This window comes from Vanderwaltozyma polyspora, genomic scaffold (genome assembly GCF_000150035.1).
Source record: "Vanderwaltozyma polyspora DSM 70294 KpolScaffold1004 genomic scaffold, whole genome shotgun sequence".
Lineage (NCBI taxonomy): Eukaryota > Fungi > Ascomycota > Saccharomycetes > Saccharomycetales > Saccharomycetaceae > Vanderwaltozyma > Vanderwaltozyma polyspora.
Window position 1 is genome coordinate 64228 of NW_001834672.1, and position 16372 is coordinate 80599.

The window sequence follows — 16372 nt, forward strand, 5'->3', positions numbered from 1 at the left end:
CTTTAATCAATTCTTTATCAAATATGTCAATTGTTAGTTACCATTTTCAATTTTATATCTCCTGTCAAAAACTCTCTGCTCTTATCAAATTTCGCGTCAAAGTATCTGGGAAAGCTACGTAATAGCGAACAAGGCCAAGTTTAAAGCTGTCTATGATTATGGTAGATGGGTAGATTGGATGTGGAATAGATGGTATTGTATTAACAGGATCGATACAATCATCATTGATTGTGGAAGATTATTTACATAATTGTATAAGGTACAGATATTGGAGGATATAATGTTTGAGAAGGTCTTTCCTCAAGGGTTAGATTGGGGGAAGGGAAGGGGAAGAGTGGAATATGAAGCTAACACACACACACACACTTTTAGATGGATCTAGATTTATGTTTCAGTATCTTAGAAGTTTATTACATCCCAAGTTGGTGGGACTGTTTTACCTTCAATTTCAGGTCCCACTACTGCATTGATTGGTTTCTTGTTTAATAGATATTTTTCAGCGACTCTGTGAATATCTATCAATGAAGTATCCAATAATTGTTCTCTTCTCTTTTGTCTCATCTCATCAGTGACTCCAGAATGGAAGTATATAGTACCTTCTGACTTACGGCTAATTGGTGCATCTACTTGTTGGAATAAGGTTAGTTTGGCTTCGTTTAAGTCGGCGGTATCCCACTTGAGGTTTTCTAGGACATATTGTCCGCAATTGTGAAATGTCTCTAACGATCTGATTGGATCTGGATCTCTGTATGAGTAAAATGAAAAGATCCCATCTAAGGCGCTATATGTTGCACCTCCACCATAAGCACCTCCTTTTTCTCTAATTTCCTTATGTAAATATTTGTAAGTTAACATACTGGATAGAACTTGTAATGGTGCTCCATCATTATGAGTGTATGGAACACCTGGCAGAGAACTTCCTGAATAGTGAACTTGGAATGGGAAATTAATTAATGTAGACATTACTCCTGGTTTTTGAGCAAGTTTTGGATAAGATTCAATGTTAACACCACCGTTCTTCTCGATTGGAGATAGACTTCCAACAAATGTGTCCAGCTCTTGTTTCACTTTAGCAACTTGTTGAATAGAATCAGTGGTGACAAAAAATTGAACTTCATTAGAATCCATCATATATTTTTGCAATTCAACCAATTTATCAACAATTTCTGTTTGGAATAATTCCTCGTTTTCTAATGTCATTGCTAATTTATTTAAAAGTTGGACTTGGGAAATACCATGGAAAACTTCGTTAATTGCCCTTGTAGTGCTTAAATGAGCTGAAGAATAACTCCTGGCAAAAGAATGCCCAGATTCTGCAATAGATGATGTGTTGGATGATACCATTGATTTAATCAAAACCTTGATCTTTTCACTATTTTGTTTAAAATCGGTATTCACTAATAGCTTCTCCCATATTTCAGTTACCTTATCTGTCTTAGAGTTCAAAGCCCAACCATCAAATCTAAATAACAGATTTGGATGGGAGGTTATAGGATCTGAACCGACATCTACATGCGTAGAGATACCACCAGTATACAATTTCATAGCTTCTTCGATTTTACTATACTCTTCCGTCTTAGTTCCTAAATGAGTCAAACAGTCTGAAAACAATGGTAGAAGAGGAAATAAATGTTCAGGAATCTTTTTGTCAAGATTGATTTTACCTCTTAAATAGGTTATACCATTAGTTTCGGTAATTCTATGTTTAATATTGCTGTCCGATACAACTGGGTAAACATCAGAAGTTCTTGGAATTTCTTCAACCTTTAAGCTTGGTAGGCATGAAATGTCTTCCTTTTCGTTTTGAAGCGCCTGTAAATGAGCACCTCTTTTGAAGATTATTTTCTTATCATCCTCATCTAGTCTTGTAACTTTGGCCTTTAATCTTTCAGCTTCTTCTTTTTCTAATTCAGCTGAGAAATTTTCTGAACCTTTCATAGTGAATTGGAAATATGGTTTATCAATAATATATTTACGAATAATATCTTTGAACAATTCATTACCCTTTTTATCCCAATCTTCTCTAAATCTAGCAATAGTTTCTTCAAATAACAGGTTGTTGAATGGATCACGAGCGTTTGACCATCCTGGAATGATTGAATATAATAATAATAATCCGAATTCAGATTTTTGGTCTTTCTTAGATAATTCTAATTGTTGAATGATAGCTTCAACTCTGTTATTGTTAATTGGCTCATCCAAGATTAACTTCAAAGTCTTTAATACTTCATCTTTTAATACAGCAGCATCACTAATACCATTTAAGCCGACAGTGAAGAAGTTCGACTCGGTAGTAGTCTCCATACCAGTATTTACAGAAAAATCAGTACCAAGGCCTGTTTCAATTAACTTTTTGTATAAAGTTGAAGAATGACCATCTAATAATAAGTTACCAATTATCCCCAATAAAAATGTTTCATAAAAGTTATCTGGAGATCCACACAACCAAGTCATTGATGATTTTGTCTGCTTATCTAGAGGTAACATAGGGTCGATTTGACCTGTTGTTTCGATAGTAGTGATACTATCCAATGAAATAGGTTTAAGAACTGACTTGTTCCTATTTCTTTTACCATATCCAGCAAATTTTTTATTCAAAAATTGTAAGGTATCTTCTAATGGCAAATTACCATAGGTATATGTTCTTGAATTGGAAGGATGATAATTTTTGGAATGGAAATCAACTAAATTTTCATAAGTCAAATTTGTTATTTTACTTGGATCACCACCTGAGTTATTCAACGATGGATAAATACTTTCTTGAAATTTATTCCAAAAATAATAATTGGCATTAGATATTTGACCTTTCATCTCATTGTAGACAACACCTTTGAATTCAATTGGACTTTTTGGATCGGTTACATCGGAGTGTTCTAGTCTCCAACCTTCTTGGAAAAAATCTTCTATTTTCAATAGTGGATTCAAAGTAGCATCAATATAAACGTCTCTTAAATTCTTAAAATCAGTTTCATTAGTGGTAGAGAATGGAAAAAATGTATAATCATGAGCTGTCATAGCGTTCATAAAATTTGACAAAGACCTATTCAACATTTTAAAAAATGGATCCCTTACAGGATACTTCTGAGAACCACATAGAGTAGTATGTTCCAAAATATGTGGGACACCAGTACAATCAGGAGGATTTGTCTTGAATGATATACTAAAAGTATTATTCTTGTCAGCACTATCTATGTGTAAATGTTCGGAACCAGTTTGTTTATGAACTAAATCTACAGCAGTAAGCATCAATTCTGGAACAGGAAGCACTCTTCTGACCTCATAACCATGTAAGATACCACCAACTGGATATTTTCTAAGTACTTGCGCTTGAGCATAACTAGATGCTAATCGCTGAAATCTTAGCATTGAATTCCTTGTATTAAACCAACTATAACCTGGGTGAGTAATTCTCTTTAACAACAATTTAAAATGGTCTTCCAGCTCTTTGTTGTACTTCTACACCTGAATAAACTGCCAATTTATATAATTATTAGAAATCATATTCTTATATTGAATGTACCTTCTTATATTAATTGCTCTCTGTAATTAAATGGAAGTCCGGCCAACATTATCAAGAAAGTCACGTGAGTGAGATGAGGTAGGATGGGGTAAACTCTTAGCTTAAAGATGAACAACTACACAATGCCTGAACATATATACGGTTATAAAAGATGATTAATACATAGATTGATTTAGTATCATTAAGTATTTTCATTATTTTAGTTAGCTTATTTTACAATTCTACATCTTTTTACTTTGTTTATTAGTTTTGAATTGAGCTAGATAGGTCAATCTAGTTTGAAAGATTGAAAGGTCTATATAAATTTTGCTTCAATCTTGTTTCTTCTCATCATAATCGTCATCTTCGTCTTCGTCATCATTATCTTCAATGATTTCTTCCACTAGTAAACTACCATTAGGCCACAACTCCTTAACCTCCTTGACACTTACCTTTTTATCTGTAGGCACGTTGAATCGAGGAAATGGGGAGACCAATTCGAAGTCGAAGTCGATATCAGTTAATTTTTCGTCAGGAACCTTTAATTTTATAATTTCTGATTTAATTAAATCAAGAACAGAATCAAGTTCCAAGTCTTCTTTATCAATGTCGTTATCTTTAAAGCATAATAAAGCTTCATTATCCATATGTGATTCTACCATATCTACAATACTTCTAGTTAACTCATCTTTATCTGAAGAATAATTATCTAGGTATAGATGGCATCCAACATGTAGATAGATGGAATGCAATGTGGTGGTTGGTTTGAATTTTTTAATCATACGAGTACCTTTAGATGTTCTAATCTGTAAAGTAGCGATTTTTTCATTCGTATCGATAGTATGCGTGTTTTGTTCTTGTATTATTTCTATACATTTTTTTAGCCACTTCAAATGTTTCAATGTTTCATTTATCTTTATTTGTCTTTGTCTTTGTTCTTCTTCTATCAGTTGTTTCTCAGCCAATTCTACAGCCTTCTTCTTTTCTTCTTCCTTTTTCCTATCTAATTTTAGTGACTCTTCGTAGGCATCATTTTGCATTTGTTTCAACTGTCTTGCGAGTTTCAACTCTTCCATTTCTGTTCTACTTACTACTAATTCTGGATTAAATCTATCAACTGTTACGGTTAAAGAGTTTAAAAACTTTTTAATAGTTGTGACTCTTATCTTTGCCAAGACAGATGGTCTTGTTATGCCATTTAAAGAGCCTGTGGAATTTAGTACGTTACCGATTAACAAACATTCTGGAGTGTACTTGATTTTCATATTCTTACAGACTAGCCAAGGTTCTAACTCTGAGGCTTGATGCAAATAAATCAGCATATCGTCTTTCATAGATTCTAGTTTGCTTAGAACGTCATCATTTGAGAGAATTTTCTTAATAAACAGTTGCGAATTCTTATCTACAATTTCAGTATCAACTTCTGAAGTTTCCCCAATGATGATAACTAAAATGTATTTAAATTCCTCTTTACAGGCAGTTAAGGCTTCATTAAATGAGATTTGGTTAATAACCAAATTTTTGACTCTGCTTAGATTTGTTTCATCATCTAATAACTCTGTTAGAACAAGTTCAATTGATTTTGAATTTTCTGAAGGTTTTTTAGGAATAGCGACCACTCTATCCGAATCATTTAAATGCGAGTTAAAACCAAAGGTTATAATTGTCCAAATTAATGACAGCAGCCCACCACCGATCTTAATTAACAACTTAGGTAAGAAAAATAGTATAGCTATTATAGGATTTCCGTCATTCCCAATATTCCATATATCATCGCTCTTATTTTGTAAGCCTACATGTCTGTATTTGTCTTTAAAATTATTTGGTAATGCGTTGACTATTGGTAATGAAGGCACGAGACTATTTGTAATGTTTTCGAACATAAATGGGTCTCTGATGATATCATTCCTAAATGGACCAGCATTAGGTATGACTGGGGGAAGAGAAGGAGGAGTGGGTGTTGGTATTCTATCAGGTATTGTTGGGGGAACAGCGGTCATTTCTGGATCAACCATATTGAAAGAATCTTTCCAAGTGCCATCGAAATATCTACCTAAAGCTGGTTCTAAACTCCAACCATGATTTCTTAATAATTTTATAATTTGGGGTAGCTCGTCTTCTGGGAAACTACTAATCATCTGAAACTGGTTTAATTTATCTTCTTCATCGTGAGAGAGATGAAACTCCTGATCCTTGTACTTCACGACAGGCATGTTTATAAATAATTTATTAATTGCACGATTGAAATAAATGGAAAATGTTATAGTGGGTACTTAAAAGTTCGTTAAAACAACAGTGTGGATCCGTTGCTTTATCGCTAAGCTATTTACAGTACGTTCGTTTCGTTAGGCTCCTTGAACTAGTAAAGCTCTATCAGAGTAATTATTGGAACAATATGTGATGGAAAACGACGATGATTGAATAAAAGTGAGATCAGTTGTAAGTCGTTTTTATTTATATGTATATTTTTTTTAGTTTTTGGTCTTTTAAGCTTTCTAAAACCCACTGAACTAGCAACTGCTGCCACAACCGTTTTGATATCAGCACTATATTGAGCACAATAAAGCAATCAATCCGATAGCAAATATAGCAAAAATGGCATGTAGATTCTCCATGATTGTAAGTTCTTAAAGCTCAAAGGTTAATAGAGATCATCTTCAATTTATATAAATCCTCGAAGTGAAGTTATTCTTGGCTGGTTGGGATTTGTTTCACCCGCCCCTTTCCTTCGTGGAATGTGATCTTGATGTTGGAATATGACGTAGACAATGATGAACTTGTTTGGCTGGTGCTTGTTCAGTTGGGCTTAAATGAGCGACAGCGTCAGCGTCAGTATTAGTATCTGTGTGTTTGTGTGTGTTTGTGTATCTTATCTTATCTAACTTACCAGTCCTCTTTGATGGCATTCCCTTCCACTCCAGTCTAGTCCAGTCCAGTCCAGTCCAGTGCAAATGGTCAATCACTATCACAATACATGTGATATACATGTGACTGTCACGTGCCACTACTCCAGGAGTCTCGAAACCAAAAAGAATTTCATTTGAAAATCAGCACACCACAGCACACCACATTGGAAAACTATGAAAATATAAAAGCATAAAACAAATCATATATATATATATATACATATAATTAGGTAATGGGAAGTTGAACAATTGATAATTACAAGGGTAAGACTGATATCCAAGGATCAAAGATCAATTGAATAGCTAGTTTATTGAACATTGGTTTGTTATCCCTCTCCCTTTTCGTTTGAAATAGACCAATTTATAGCAATATAAGAGATAGGTTTGTCCTTTTTTTTATTTGGTTTGTTTGAAAGTTTTTGCATACACACTAATAGTCAAGAATATAAGGTTCTGGAGTTCAATTCAAAGTTTCATTCAAGGTAATATTATATTAGATAAAGATATGGGTATATATGGGATTCAACAACTCACGTTGAGAAGACTAGTGGGTCTGGCCTTTGTTGCTATCTATTTGCTTTTCGGACTGCCGCTGTGGTATAAGTTAACTTCTGTCCATAGGGCAACTTTACCATTAGAATATATTAATAATCTCTCTCACGATAGACATAATGATATTCATATAAGTATTCCATTCTTTGTGGATTACAACAGAAAGTATTATTCTAATCTGCATGCCGAGTTACAAAACGTAATTAATTCAAAATTATCTACTTTGGAAAATAAACCAATTGATTGGACTGTTAATGTTCAGAAAATGAATGAAAAAATCGAAGATTCCATAGAAATTGATCCTACTTCGTATCATGTTCTCAGACTTAAAGAGGGTCCTTCTTTAAGTTTGCAAAAAGGTGAAGATTCAACTGTCTCTATAGTAGAATTCGACTTCAAATCTGTAGAATATGACGATCTTTTACAATTCATTTCAAATTCTATGTTAAATGACATTTTCAAATTAGAATCATCTCATTTCTCAAACAATTACAATACAAAGGAACATCAACTTTCAATTTCTTATAACCCAACTGTACATTTAAGTTTATCATTATTATCTGGTGATGGTTCTCCAATAAGTTGGGATATTGATAATTCTTTGAAAAATTACATCACTCCATTAAGAAAGTTTTTATCACCAGTATTTAACTTTACCGTCGATACTAACCTTGTCTACTACAGCGATTTGAATTTATATAAATTGAATGAATTGGAATCGGTTTCGGTTAAGGATATTTCTTATGTCGCTGATATTTCAGAAGTATCTTCAATTGATGATTTCTCAGAGGCAGTTGGTTTGAACTTAGCTATCGTGTTCCCAAGTTCCGGAACAGCGCCAACTGGGTTAAACTTTATCAACTCCACTGAATTGACCATTGAAGGTACTGATATCAGCACACAATGGGAAAGTTTTGTTATTCCACAATGGGGGGTATTGATTATTAATAAATATCCACTGAAATCAAAGGCTGTTCTAGATGATAACTATTTGAAACCTATAATGTACCAATTCAGCGAAAAAATAATACAATTGCTTGGAATTGAACAAGTAAATAATGAGATGACTTCTCCATATATTATTCTAGATTCCTTCAAGAGATATGTGACAGTGAAAAATTTGGATAAATCTTTAGAGACATTGGAATCTTTGGTTAGATTGACACAAACTTTTGAACAAATGGCAATTCCAACTGAAGTAGCAGAGGATGTTAAGACTGCTATCCAATTAAGAAATAAGATCATAAAATTATTGAATAATCCAAAACTTGCAGGAAATCAAGTTTGGAACGAAGCCTTATTATTAAGTAATGAATTGGTCAAAGTTTGTGAATCGGCATTCTTTGATGGTAAAATGGTGCAACAAAACTATTTCCCTCAAGAACACAAAATGGCAGTATATTTCCCATTTTTTGGTCCAACTACTTTGGTTCTACTATTAGGTTTGATCAAATTGCTGAAGGAGAAAAAAAATGAAGAAATTAAATCAGAAGAATCAGAGACTCTTCCAACCAAGAATAACGATGGAAATGAAAAGGAAAAGATCTAGACGATAATGTCATAAGAAAACGTGTCTTTTTTTATTTCTTCTGTTGTTATATTTATTACTCTCACTTCTTTAGACCGTTACAATCCAATGCTCGCCATGGGCAATACACTCACATATATATATATATATAAATATTTATATAACACTATATAAAAAAAGACTCGACAAACAAACAATAAGATGCATAGATAAAGTTACTGATCACTAGATTGTCTAGTTTAACCGTCATTTGTAGCAATTGCTCTTTATTAATATTCCAGTTTTCCTCTTCGCCATACAAAACTGATGAAATTCTGTAGCTTACATGATAAAATTAACTATTAAAGCAGATATAAAGAAACTTTGAACCAGAATACTGATAACAAGAAGCCAAGTTTTGTAGCTAATAGAAAGGTAAGTGACTGAAGGGAAGGTAATCTGGGTATTTGGAAGCATATAGTATTGGTTTCAGTGTGTTTATATATATATATATATATATATTTTGCTTCATCGTTTGTTTGTTTGCTTGTTCGTTTTTATTTGAATAAAAGTAAAAGTATTTTAGAATCCAAATTGTTGATACGAGATAAAGATGCCAGGACCACAGGGACCTTTAGATATAATACCAAAGTCTAATTACTCATCTTTGATAACTATGGCTAATTATTTTGCCACTAAACAGATGATCGATCAAGTATTGAGTGAAGATCATGAGTACGTTTTATGGAAAATGAAGAGTATGAGAACTGGTGGTACGATGGAGGTTTATGATAACTTAAATAGCAAAAAAAGAAGACGTGGTGGTAACGATGACAGATCTAATGAAATGACTACAAAGATACGAAGAATTGGCAATGGTAATGGGGTAGAAGAGATGGTGAACGAAGTCCCTAAAGGGATGGTATTTCCGAAGGATGTTAGAGATGAGAAATTACATAACGTTCATTTCCCAAGGATATTGGATCAAGACGAACAGTTCAGATTATTAGTTACCAATCTTGATTCTGAACAGACTAATAGGTTTGAAGTATTCCATCGTACTTCTTTAAACAAATCACAAGTGAAAAAATTAGCAGGTACAGTGATTAATCAAAGTGTAACAGAGAATATTCGTGTATTTCTTCAGGCAGTTGGTAAAATATTTGCAGGTGAAATAATTGAATTGGCACTTGACGCAAGACAAAAATGGTTATTAAGCAAGATGGATATCCAATATGAACGTCGTAAATATGTTGGCAAAAGGTTAAAGAAATTTTTGAAAAAATTGACATTATTGGTAGAGAGAAACGATGAATATGAAGATAGCGTTGATGAAAATGAAAGTGATACATATTTTGATGATGATAAAGACGAAATGGAATATGTTAAAAATGGTAATAAACTATTGAAGTTGGGTAATCAGAATCCTCAAGAAGTTAAAATTGGGTTGATTGACCAATACAACAAACTAGTGAAAGAATTCAACACTTTAGATGTCAGCATAGAAAAATATTCTGATAACAGTCCCATCTTGCCTGAGCACATTAGAGAAGCATGGCGTCTATATCAATTGCAAAGTGAAACGTCATTGTCACCTGCCTGGAGAACTCAAGGTGAAGGTAACGGTTGGATGTTCAGATAAACTGAAATATTTCTCATTCGACCCACTTGTACCCCCCACATCACATCACATCACATCACATCATATATATATATATATGTGGAAGTTGATAAATCTATATATATGTATATGTCGCCATATTGTAATTTTTCACATCAAAAAAATAAGTTATTAACTCCAGAACTACTGGTTCGAATTTTACCATTCAAATTGTAAAAGATAACCTAAAACCAACAGAACAAAACCAACATACTACTCTTCATTTAGAACCAGTTCCTCATCATAGCCAATGCTGTTCTTTAAACTGACCTTCAATAGTCTTAATCATTTACAGTCTTTTTCATCTTTTGTCTTTTTCCCGGGAACCCCTTTCAACAAGAACAATTCAATAAGGTTTAGCTTAGTTTTATAATTAAAATTAACAAAAAAGAGATGTGTAAAAGAGTTTTAAAAAGGTTAGATGATAAAGAGTTAAAAGGTTGGTTTATTGATATTTAATAGTTCAAAGGGAAGTGAAATCAGATTTCTTGTATATTGTTTTGGGTTTTGATAGGTTTATTTTGTTTTTAACACGGCACATTTTTGGTTCTATTTTGAGTTCTAGAAAACTTTGCTGATTTTAATAATTATAGAATTAGGGAAATTTATATCAAACCAGGAGTTGTCTAGGTCATCTTTCCAGTTGATTTGTCTGATTTGTTTGGTTTATCCATATTCTGTTAGAAGTTAAAGGATTTTGGGGTTTGGTTTCTACTTTTTAAGGAGTAATCTTTTGAACTAGATATTTTGTCTTGTCCTCTAAGATTTGTTGAAATCTATCTTCAATATAGAAGGAAACAGGAATAATTATAACATATTACAAGACGGTACTGACAAATTGTTAGCGCTACTCTATTACATTGAGCTTTATCTGGTTTGTGTGTGTGTTTTTGTTTTTATTTTATTTTACTTTATTTGCGCTTATTTATATTTGGACATTGTGTGATAGAAGATTATTATAATGGGTAATTCAAATTCAAAACCATCGAAGAAGTCTTCGAGTCAAGATTCTGTACCGCCATTTACAAGAACAGATACTTCTCAATCGCAGAAGTCATCAAGATCGATACGGTCGTTAAAGAATAAGAAATCACAATCTTCCTTAAGTAGTGGGGGGAATTCAAGATCAAAATCATCAGATCAAAGTCTCCCAACGTCGAAGTCAGGTTCGCAATCTGCTAAAAATGATTTCAAGCAGCGACATAGTCACAATCGCAGTCAATCATTAGGAAATATGCCTACCCGTGATGAATTTGGTAGTAACAGTAATAATAGTGATAATAACAATAATAATAATAATAATGGGAACGTTAATAGTAGTAATAATTTAACTTCCAATAATAACGATAACAACAATGATAGTAATAATAACAACAACAACAATAATAATAATAATAATAGTCATTATAATTTTGACAATATCAATACAGGGAACAGCATAAACAGTAATAATTTCAATAATATTAATACCAATAGCAATAATAATAATAACATCAGCAGCAGTGGCAATTTACAAATTAACAAGGACTCACAAAGTAGGCGTGAATCTTTGAACCAGAGATCAAGTTTTAACTCTGGTAATATTGAGCTTCCACCATCAATGATTAGAGTTAAGCCAAAATCACCAATTTTGAAAAATAGTTACTATAACCAGTCAGCCAATTCCTTTTCATATAATGAAAATGCACTAACTGATGATGATGATGATGATGACGATAACAATAATTTTGATAATAATGGCAATAGAATAGATGGGATTAGACATAGCAATTCCTCTCGTCCTTCAAGTTCAAGAAGTAATTCATTTCTCTCAAGAAGCCGTAGAAAGACAGATAGTTCTATGGAAGCATCTGACGGTAATACTTCGTCATTTCCAGCTATGGTTCGTTCAGGTTCTCATGGCTCATCGCATAGTAGACGTTCATCGATGAATTCCCTTGGAACAAATGCATACAGCACTCCACTAAATTCGCCAGCTGTAAAATCAAATGAATTGAATGAAAACTCTGACTATTTTAGTGGTAATCATGGAGGTTCAAGTGGAAGTGCATATCAAAATGGCGATGAATATTCAGGAATGGCGTCACTTTCATTAAATGATAATTCAGACCAATACGGGAGGAGATTGTCTAATTCGGGTTATTCTCCTGGTATTAACGCACAAAATGTTGATAATGGTATTGATTAGATGAACATTGAAGGTAATGATACTATGAAGCAGGGAAATTACTTGAATTCGGATAAAATAAAAAAGCCAACTAAGGTGGTGGATATAGATGAGACTATTCAAAAACTGCTTGATGCGGGATATGCGGCTAAAAGAACAAAGAACGTTTGTTTAAAAAATTCTGAAATTGCACAAATATGTCATAAAGCAAGAGAAATATTCCTTTCACAGCCACCTCTTCTGGAATTATCACCCCCAGTTAAGATTGTCGGTGATGTGCATGGTCAATATGCAGATTTATTAAGGCTATTCACAAAATGTGGGTTCCCGCCATCAGCAAATTATCTATTCCTTGGAGACTACGTTGATCGTGGTAAACAGTCCTTGGAAACTATATTACTTTTGCTATGTTAATAAATCAAATACCCAGAAAATTTCTTTTTATTGAGAGGCAATCACGAGTGTGCAAATGTTACAAGAGTTTATGGTTTTTATAATGAATGTAAACGTCGTTGTAATATAAGAACATGGAAAAGTTTCATTGGAACATTTAATACTTTACCATTGGCAGCCATTGTAACAGGTAAGATATTTGTGGTGCATGGAGGTTTATTTCCAGTCCTGAATTCGATGGATGAAATTAGACATGTTAGTAGCCCTACTGATGTTCCTGATTTTGGACTGATTAATGATTATATTGGTCCGACCCCAACAGATTCAATTTATGAGTGGGAGGATAATGAAAGAGGTGTGAGTTATTGTTATAATAAAGTTGCAATAAACAAGTTCTTGAACAAATTTGGATTTGATTTAGTATGTAGAGCGCATATGGTTGTTGAAGATGGGTATGAATTTTTTAACGATAGGAGTCTAGTGACAGTTTTCTCCGCACCTAATTATTGTGGAGAATTTGATAATTGGGGTGCTGTTATGAGTGTCAGTGAAGGTTTGTTATGTTCATTTGAATTATTGGATCCATTAGATGGTGCGGCACTAAAACAAGTTATGAAAAAGGGAAGACAAGAAAGAAAAATAGCTAACCAACAGCAACAACAGCAATTCCAAAGTTATTAGTAAATGCTGCCTCTATAACTTGGCATTGGTAGATTTTTAACAATAAGATTTTTTTAAAAAAGAGTTCTCAAAAATAAAATAAAAAACAAATATAGTATATTCAGAAAATATAATATCATTCCAGTAATATCAGTGGAAATATGCATAGTAAATATATCAATTAGAAGGATGATATAAATATTCCATATCATTATTGCTCAATTTTTTTTTTTCATCAAGTGTATATAAAGGGATATATACCAACTTTTATAGTCATCTAATATTAAATACAACAGTCATATTTTATACCAATAAATACTATTCTATATTAGATCTATAATAATAATAGCAATGATAATAATTTATAGTTTTGTTCTTAGAATGATAGATGTTACATAGGCATTCTAAACATCAATCCATTTGGTAGTTCAGTTCTTTCATTTCTGTCTTACTTATAAGCTGCTAATTTCCGAATTATTGAGATTTTATATGCAAATTGGTTATTTAAAACTGATGTGATATCGAAAATGATATTAAAGGTTGGTGGATAACAATGAATAAAGAAGGTGATGAGATACTCTATGAGTCTGGTTGGAGTACAGATCTAATGAATATGAATGTGTCGTATACTAATGAGTATTTTTGGTTTTCAAGGCATTTTTTAACATGTTCGTTATTGGTATTTTTAATAGTTTGGTCTCTAATACCACAAGATGTAGATATATGGATAATACGAAAAGAATTCATCAATGATATTATGGATATACTACCGCAACGTAGCTGGTTGATATATTTTGAATGTTTTGTTCTTATGGGAATGCTTTGGGTATACACTGCGTTATTAATGTACAATGAAGATGTACTTACTCCAGCGCTTGATGAACTTCGAACTATAACTGATGCAAAAGGTAATGTAGCAACTGAAGATGATTTTAATGACTTTTTAGATAAGCATGCATTCAAAGAATCCAGTGGGGTCATTGATCTTCCAATTACAGAAGTCTGTGAAATATTGTATAGAGAACAAAGAACTAGATCCTCTAAAGGGTAGTTAAGAGATTATAGAATATTTTATTATTTTTTATTATATTATAATAATGCATTAATATGGAAATTACATACGTACATATATATAGAGGTAGATAAATAAAGTAGGAAGAGTAGTAGTATAACAGCACACACATATATGTAAGATTATTCATGAAAGTAAGGGCGTAGCATCCATATCTTGGAAGAGAAAAGTAAGCTAACAATTAACATGAGATAATGCTCTTAATACACTGCTAAATGAATTTGAAACAAAACATCAAGTAACTAATTAATTGTTTGTACGATTGTAAGAATCTCTACTGGATCCTCCACGACCGCCACGACCGCCACGACCACCACGTCCACCACGTCCACCACGTCCACCACGACTTGAACCATGATGAGGTGTGTAACCACTATTATTGCCAGGACCTTTATTAAAGTTTCTAGAATTTCTGTCATTTCCTCCTTGTAGGAATCCACTTGCAGGTTTGAACAAAGAATAACGTTCATCGTTTGAATTATTTTGGTTAGAATTGTCATCATTAGAATTTTGATGGCCATGGCCTTCATTTTGGTTATTATTATTGTATCTGGAGTTATATGAAGAACCGCCTCTGCTATAACCTTGTCCACCTCTGTTGTAACCTTGTCCTCCTCTGTTATAACCTTGTCCTCCTCTGTGACCACCGCGGTAGTTCCCACGGTTATTGTAATTATTAGGTTTATTGTTGTAAAATTTGTTGTTTGGTACTCTTTCTCCATCTTTGTAAATAAATGGCTTTGAGTCGTGATCAGAGTTCTTGTTTGTATCATATGTTGTAACATTCTTGTTATCTTCTTCATCTTCAGAGGTGTTTAGTTCATCTGTTCTCTCATCCTCTTCTTCTTCGATGGCTTCTTCATGATCACCTCTATTGTAAGACTCTGTTACTGTCATATTATTATAATCAGAGATTACTTCTGTTGGAGAAGTAGTTGTTGTAGTAGTAGTAGAAGCAGTTTTAGATGCAATATGTGAGTAACTTAAAGGTTTGTTTTCTTTTTTCAAAATTGTAACTTTTCCAGGAATCAATAGAGAAGGTCTTTCTGAGTCAGCATCAGATTGAGATAATTTTCTTAATGTAGATGTATCTTCTACATGGAATGTTGTGATCTTATCTTCTATTTCTAAAATTTTAGATTGAGTATCGACAGGTTTTGCTGATCCAAATGGGTTTTGTTTATCTTTTTCCTTCTTATCAACAGGATGTGTGTCCTTAATATTTGTAGCATGGCCAGCGTCAGCATTTGCATTTCTTTCGAAAGATGGTGGTAATGGTTTGCCAGCTTGTGGATGATTTTCGTTAGCCAATAATTCATCCTTTGATATATAATTTTTAAAATCGTCAAATTTTGCAACACTTACTATAATATTGTAAATATCTTTTAAAGGATCATACCAATATTTCAAAATTTTTTCTAAATCTCTTGAAGAATATAGCTCTACAAACGCTACTTTTGATGAAGTAACAAAATTTTTGATAAATTGACTTTTTGAATTTAACTGCTCTAAATTTGGATTTTTGTTTAACTCCCAAAACAACTTGAACTTTATGAAACTAGTAAACTTTGACTTAAACAAATCGGTTATTTCAAAATCTGTAAAGTCTGCTGGTAGGTTTTCAAATTTAACAATGTAAGGAGGTCCATTTGTTTTATTTAAATTTTTATTGCCTAAATTTGTATTGGCACTTCTCAACAAATCGATATTTGTAGTGGCATTAATTGCATCTAAATTGATTTCATCTTCATTCCATAAAGAGTCACTTAATGAATCATTACCTAGAAATTCTTCTAGGGACATTTTTTTCGACATCTTGAAATTAAAATAAAAGAAGTTGGAAAACTTGAAGATGTTTTAGTTGCTTGTCCTGATATGAGACTTTATTCAAGTTTTCTAATCTTGACAGTTGTCAGCTAAGGAACAACGAGAAATATAAGAATAGTGATTGAACTT

General features: G+C 32.7%; 6 protein-coding genes and 1 further gene across 6 annotated transcripts, besides 3 other annotated features; 4 read left to right on the forward strand and 3 right to left on the reverse strand.

Moving 5' to 3' along the window:
- Positions 1-399: 399 nt before the first annotated feature.
- CYM1 (pitrilysin family metalloprotease) lies at positions 400-3366 on the reverse strand (the record flags this gene model as incomplete). Its single annotated transcript, XM_001645466.1, has 1 exon — positions 400-3366. The coding sequence occupies one exon, from the start codon at positions 3364-3366 to the stop codon at positions 400-402; it is 2967 nt and encodes a 988-aa protein (XP_001645516.1).
- A 465-nt stretch (positions 3367-3831) lies between these two features.
- Positions 3832-5712, reverse strand: UBX2 (Ubx2p; the record flags this gene model as incomplete). The annotated part of the gene is made up of 1 exon (XM_001645467.1): positions 3832-5712. One exon carries the CDS (start codon positions 5710-5712, stop codon positions 3832-3834), a length of 1881 nt encoding a protein of 626 aa, XP_001645517.1.
- Positions 5713-6910: 1198 nt separating this feature from the next.
- Kpol_1004p34 (PIG-S family GPI transamidase component) lies at positions 6911-8506 on the forward strand (the record flags this gene model as incomplete). The annotated part of the gene is made up of 1 exon (XM_001645468.1): positions 6911-8506. The coding sequence occupies one exon, from the start codon at positions 6911-6913 to the stop codon at positions 8504-8506; it is 1596 nt and encodes a 531-aa protein (XP_001645518.1).
- Positions 8507-9077: 571 nt separating this feature from the next.
- On the forward strand, positions 9078-10106 carry TAF11 (TATA-binding protein-associated factor TAF11; the record flags this gene model as incomplete). Its single annotated transcript, XM_001645469.1, has 1 exon — positions 9078-10106. One exon carries the CDS (start codon positions 9078-9080, stop codon positions 10104-10106), a length of 1029 nt encoding a protein of 342 aa, XP_001645519.1.
- Positions 10107-11085: 979 nt separating this feature from the next.
- Positions 11086-12309: a sequence feature (similar to hypothetical protein; correction of possible frameshift sequencing error~similar to Saccharomyces cerevisiae PPZ2 (YDR436W) and PPZ1 (YML016C)).
- Positions 11086-13365, forward strand: Kpol_1004p36 (the record flags this gene model as incomplete).
- Positions 12313-12702: a sequence feature (similar to hypothetical protein; correction of possible frameshift sequencing error~similar to Saccharomyces cerevisiae PPZ2 (YDR436W) and PPZ1 (YML016C)).
- Positions 12709-13365: a sequence feature (similar to hypothetical protein; correction of possible frameshift sequencing error~similar to Saccharomyces cerevisiae PPZ2 (YDR436W) and PPZ1 (YML016C)).
- Positions 13366-13897: 532 nt separating this feature from the next.
- GPI19 (phosphatidylinositol N-acetylglucosaminyltransferase GPI19) lies at positions 13898-14395 on the forward strand (the record flags this gene model as incomplete). Its single annotated transcript, XM_001645470.1, has 1 exon — positions 13898-14395. One exon carries the CDS (start codon positions 13898-13900, stop codon positions 14393-14395), a length of 498 nt encoding a protein of 165 aa, XP_001645520.1.
- A 267-nt stretch (positions 14396-14662) lies between these two features.
- PSP2 (Psp2p) lies at positions 14663-16231 on the reverse strand (the record flags this gene model as incomplete). The annotated part of the gene is made up of 1 exon (XM_001645471.1): positions 14663-16231. One exon carries the CDS (start codon positions 16229-16231, stop codon positions 14663-14665), a length of 1569 nt encoding a protein of 522 aa, XP_001645521.1.
- Between the last annotated feature and the right edge of the window lie 141 nt (positions 16232-16372).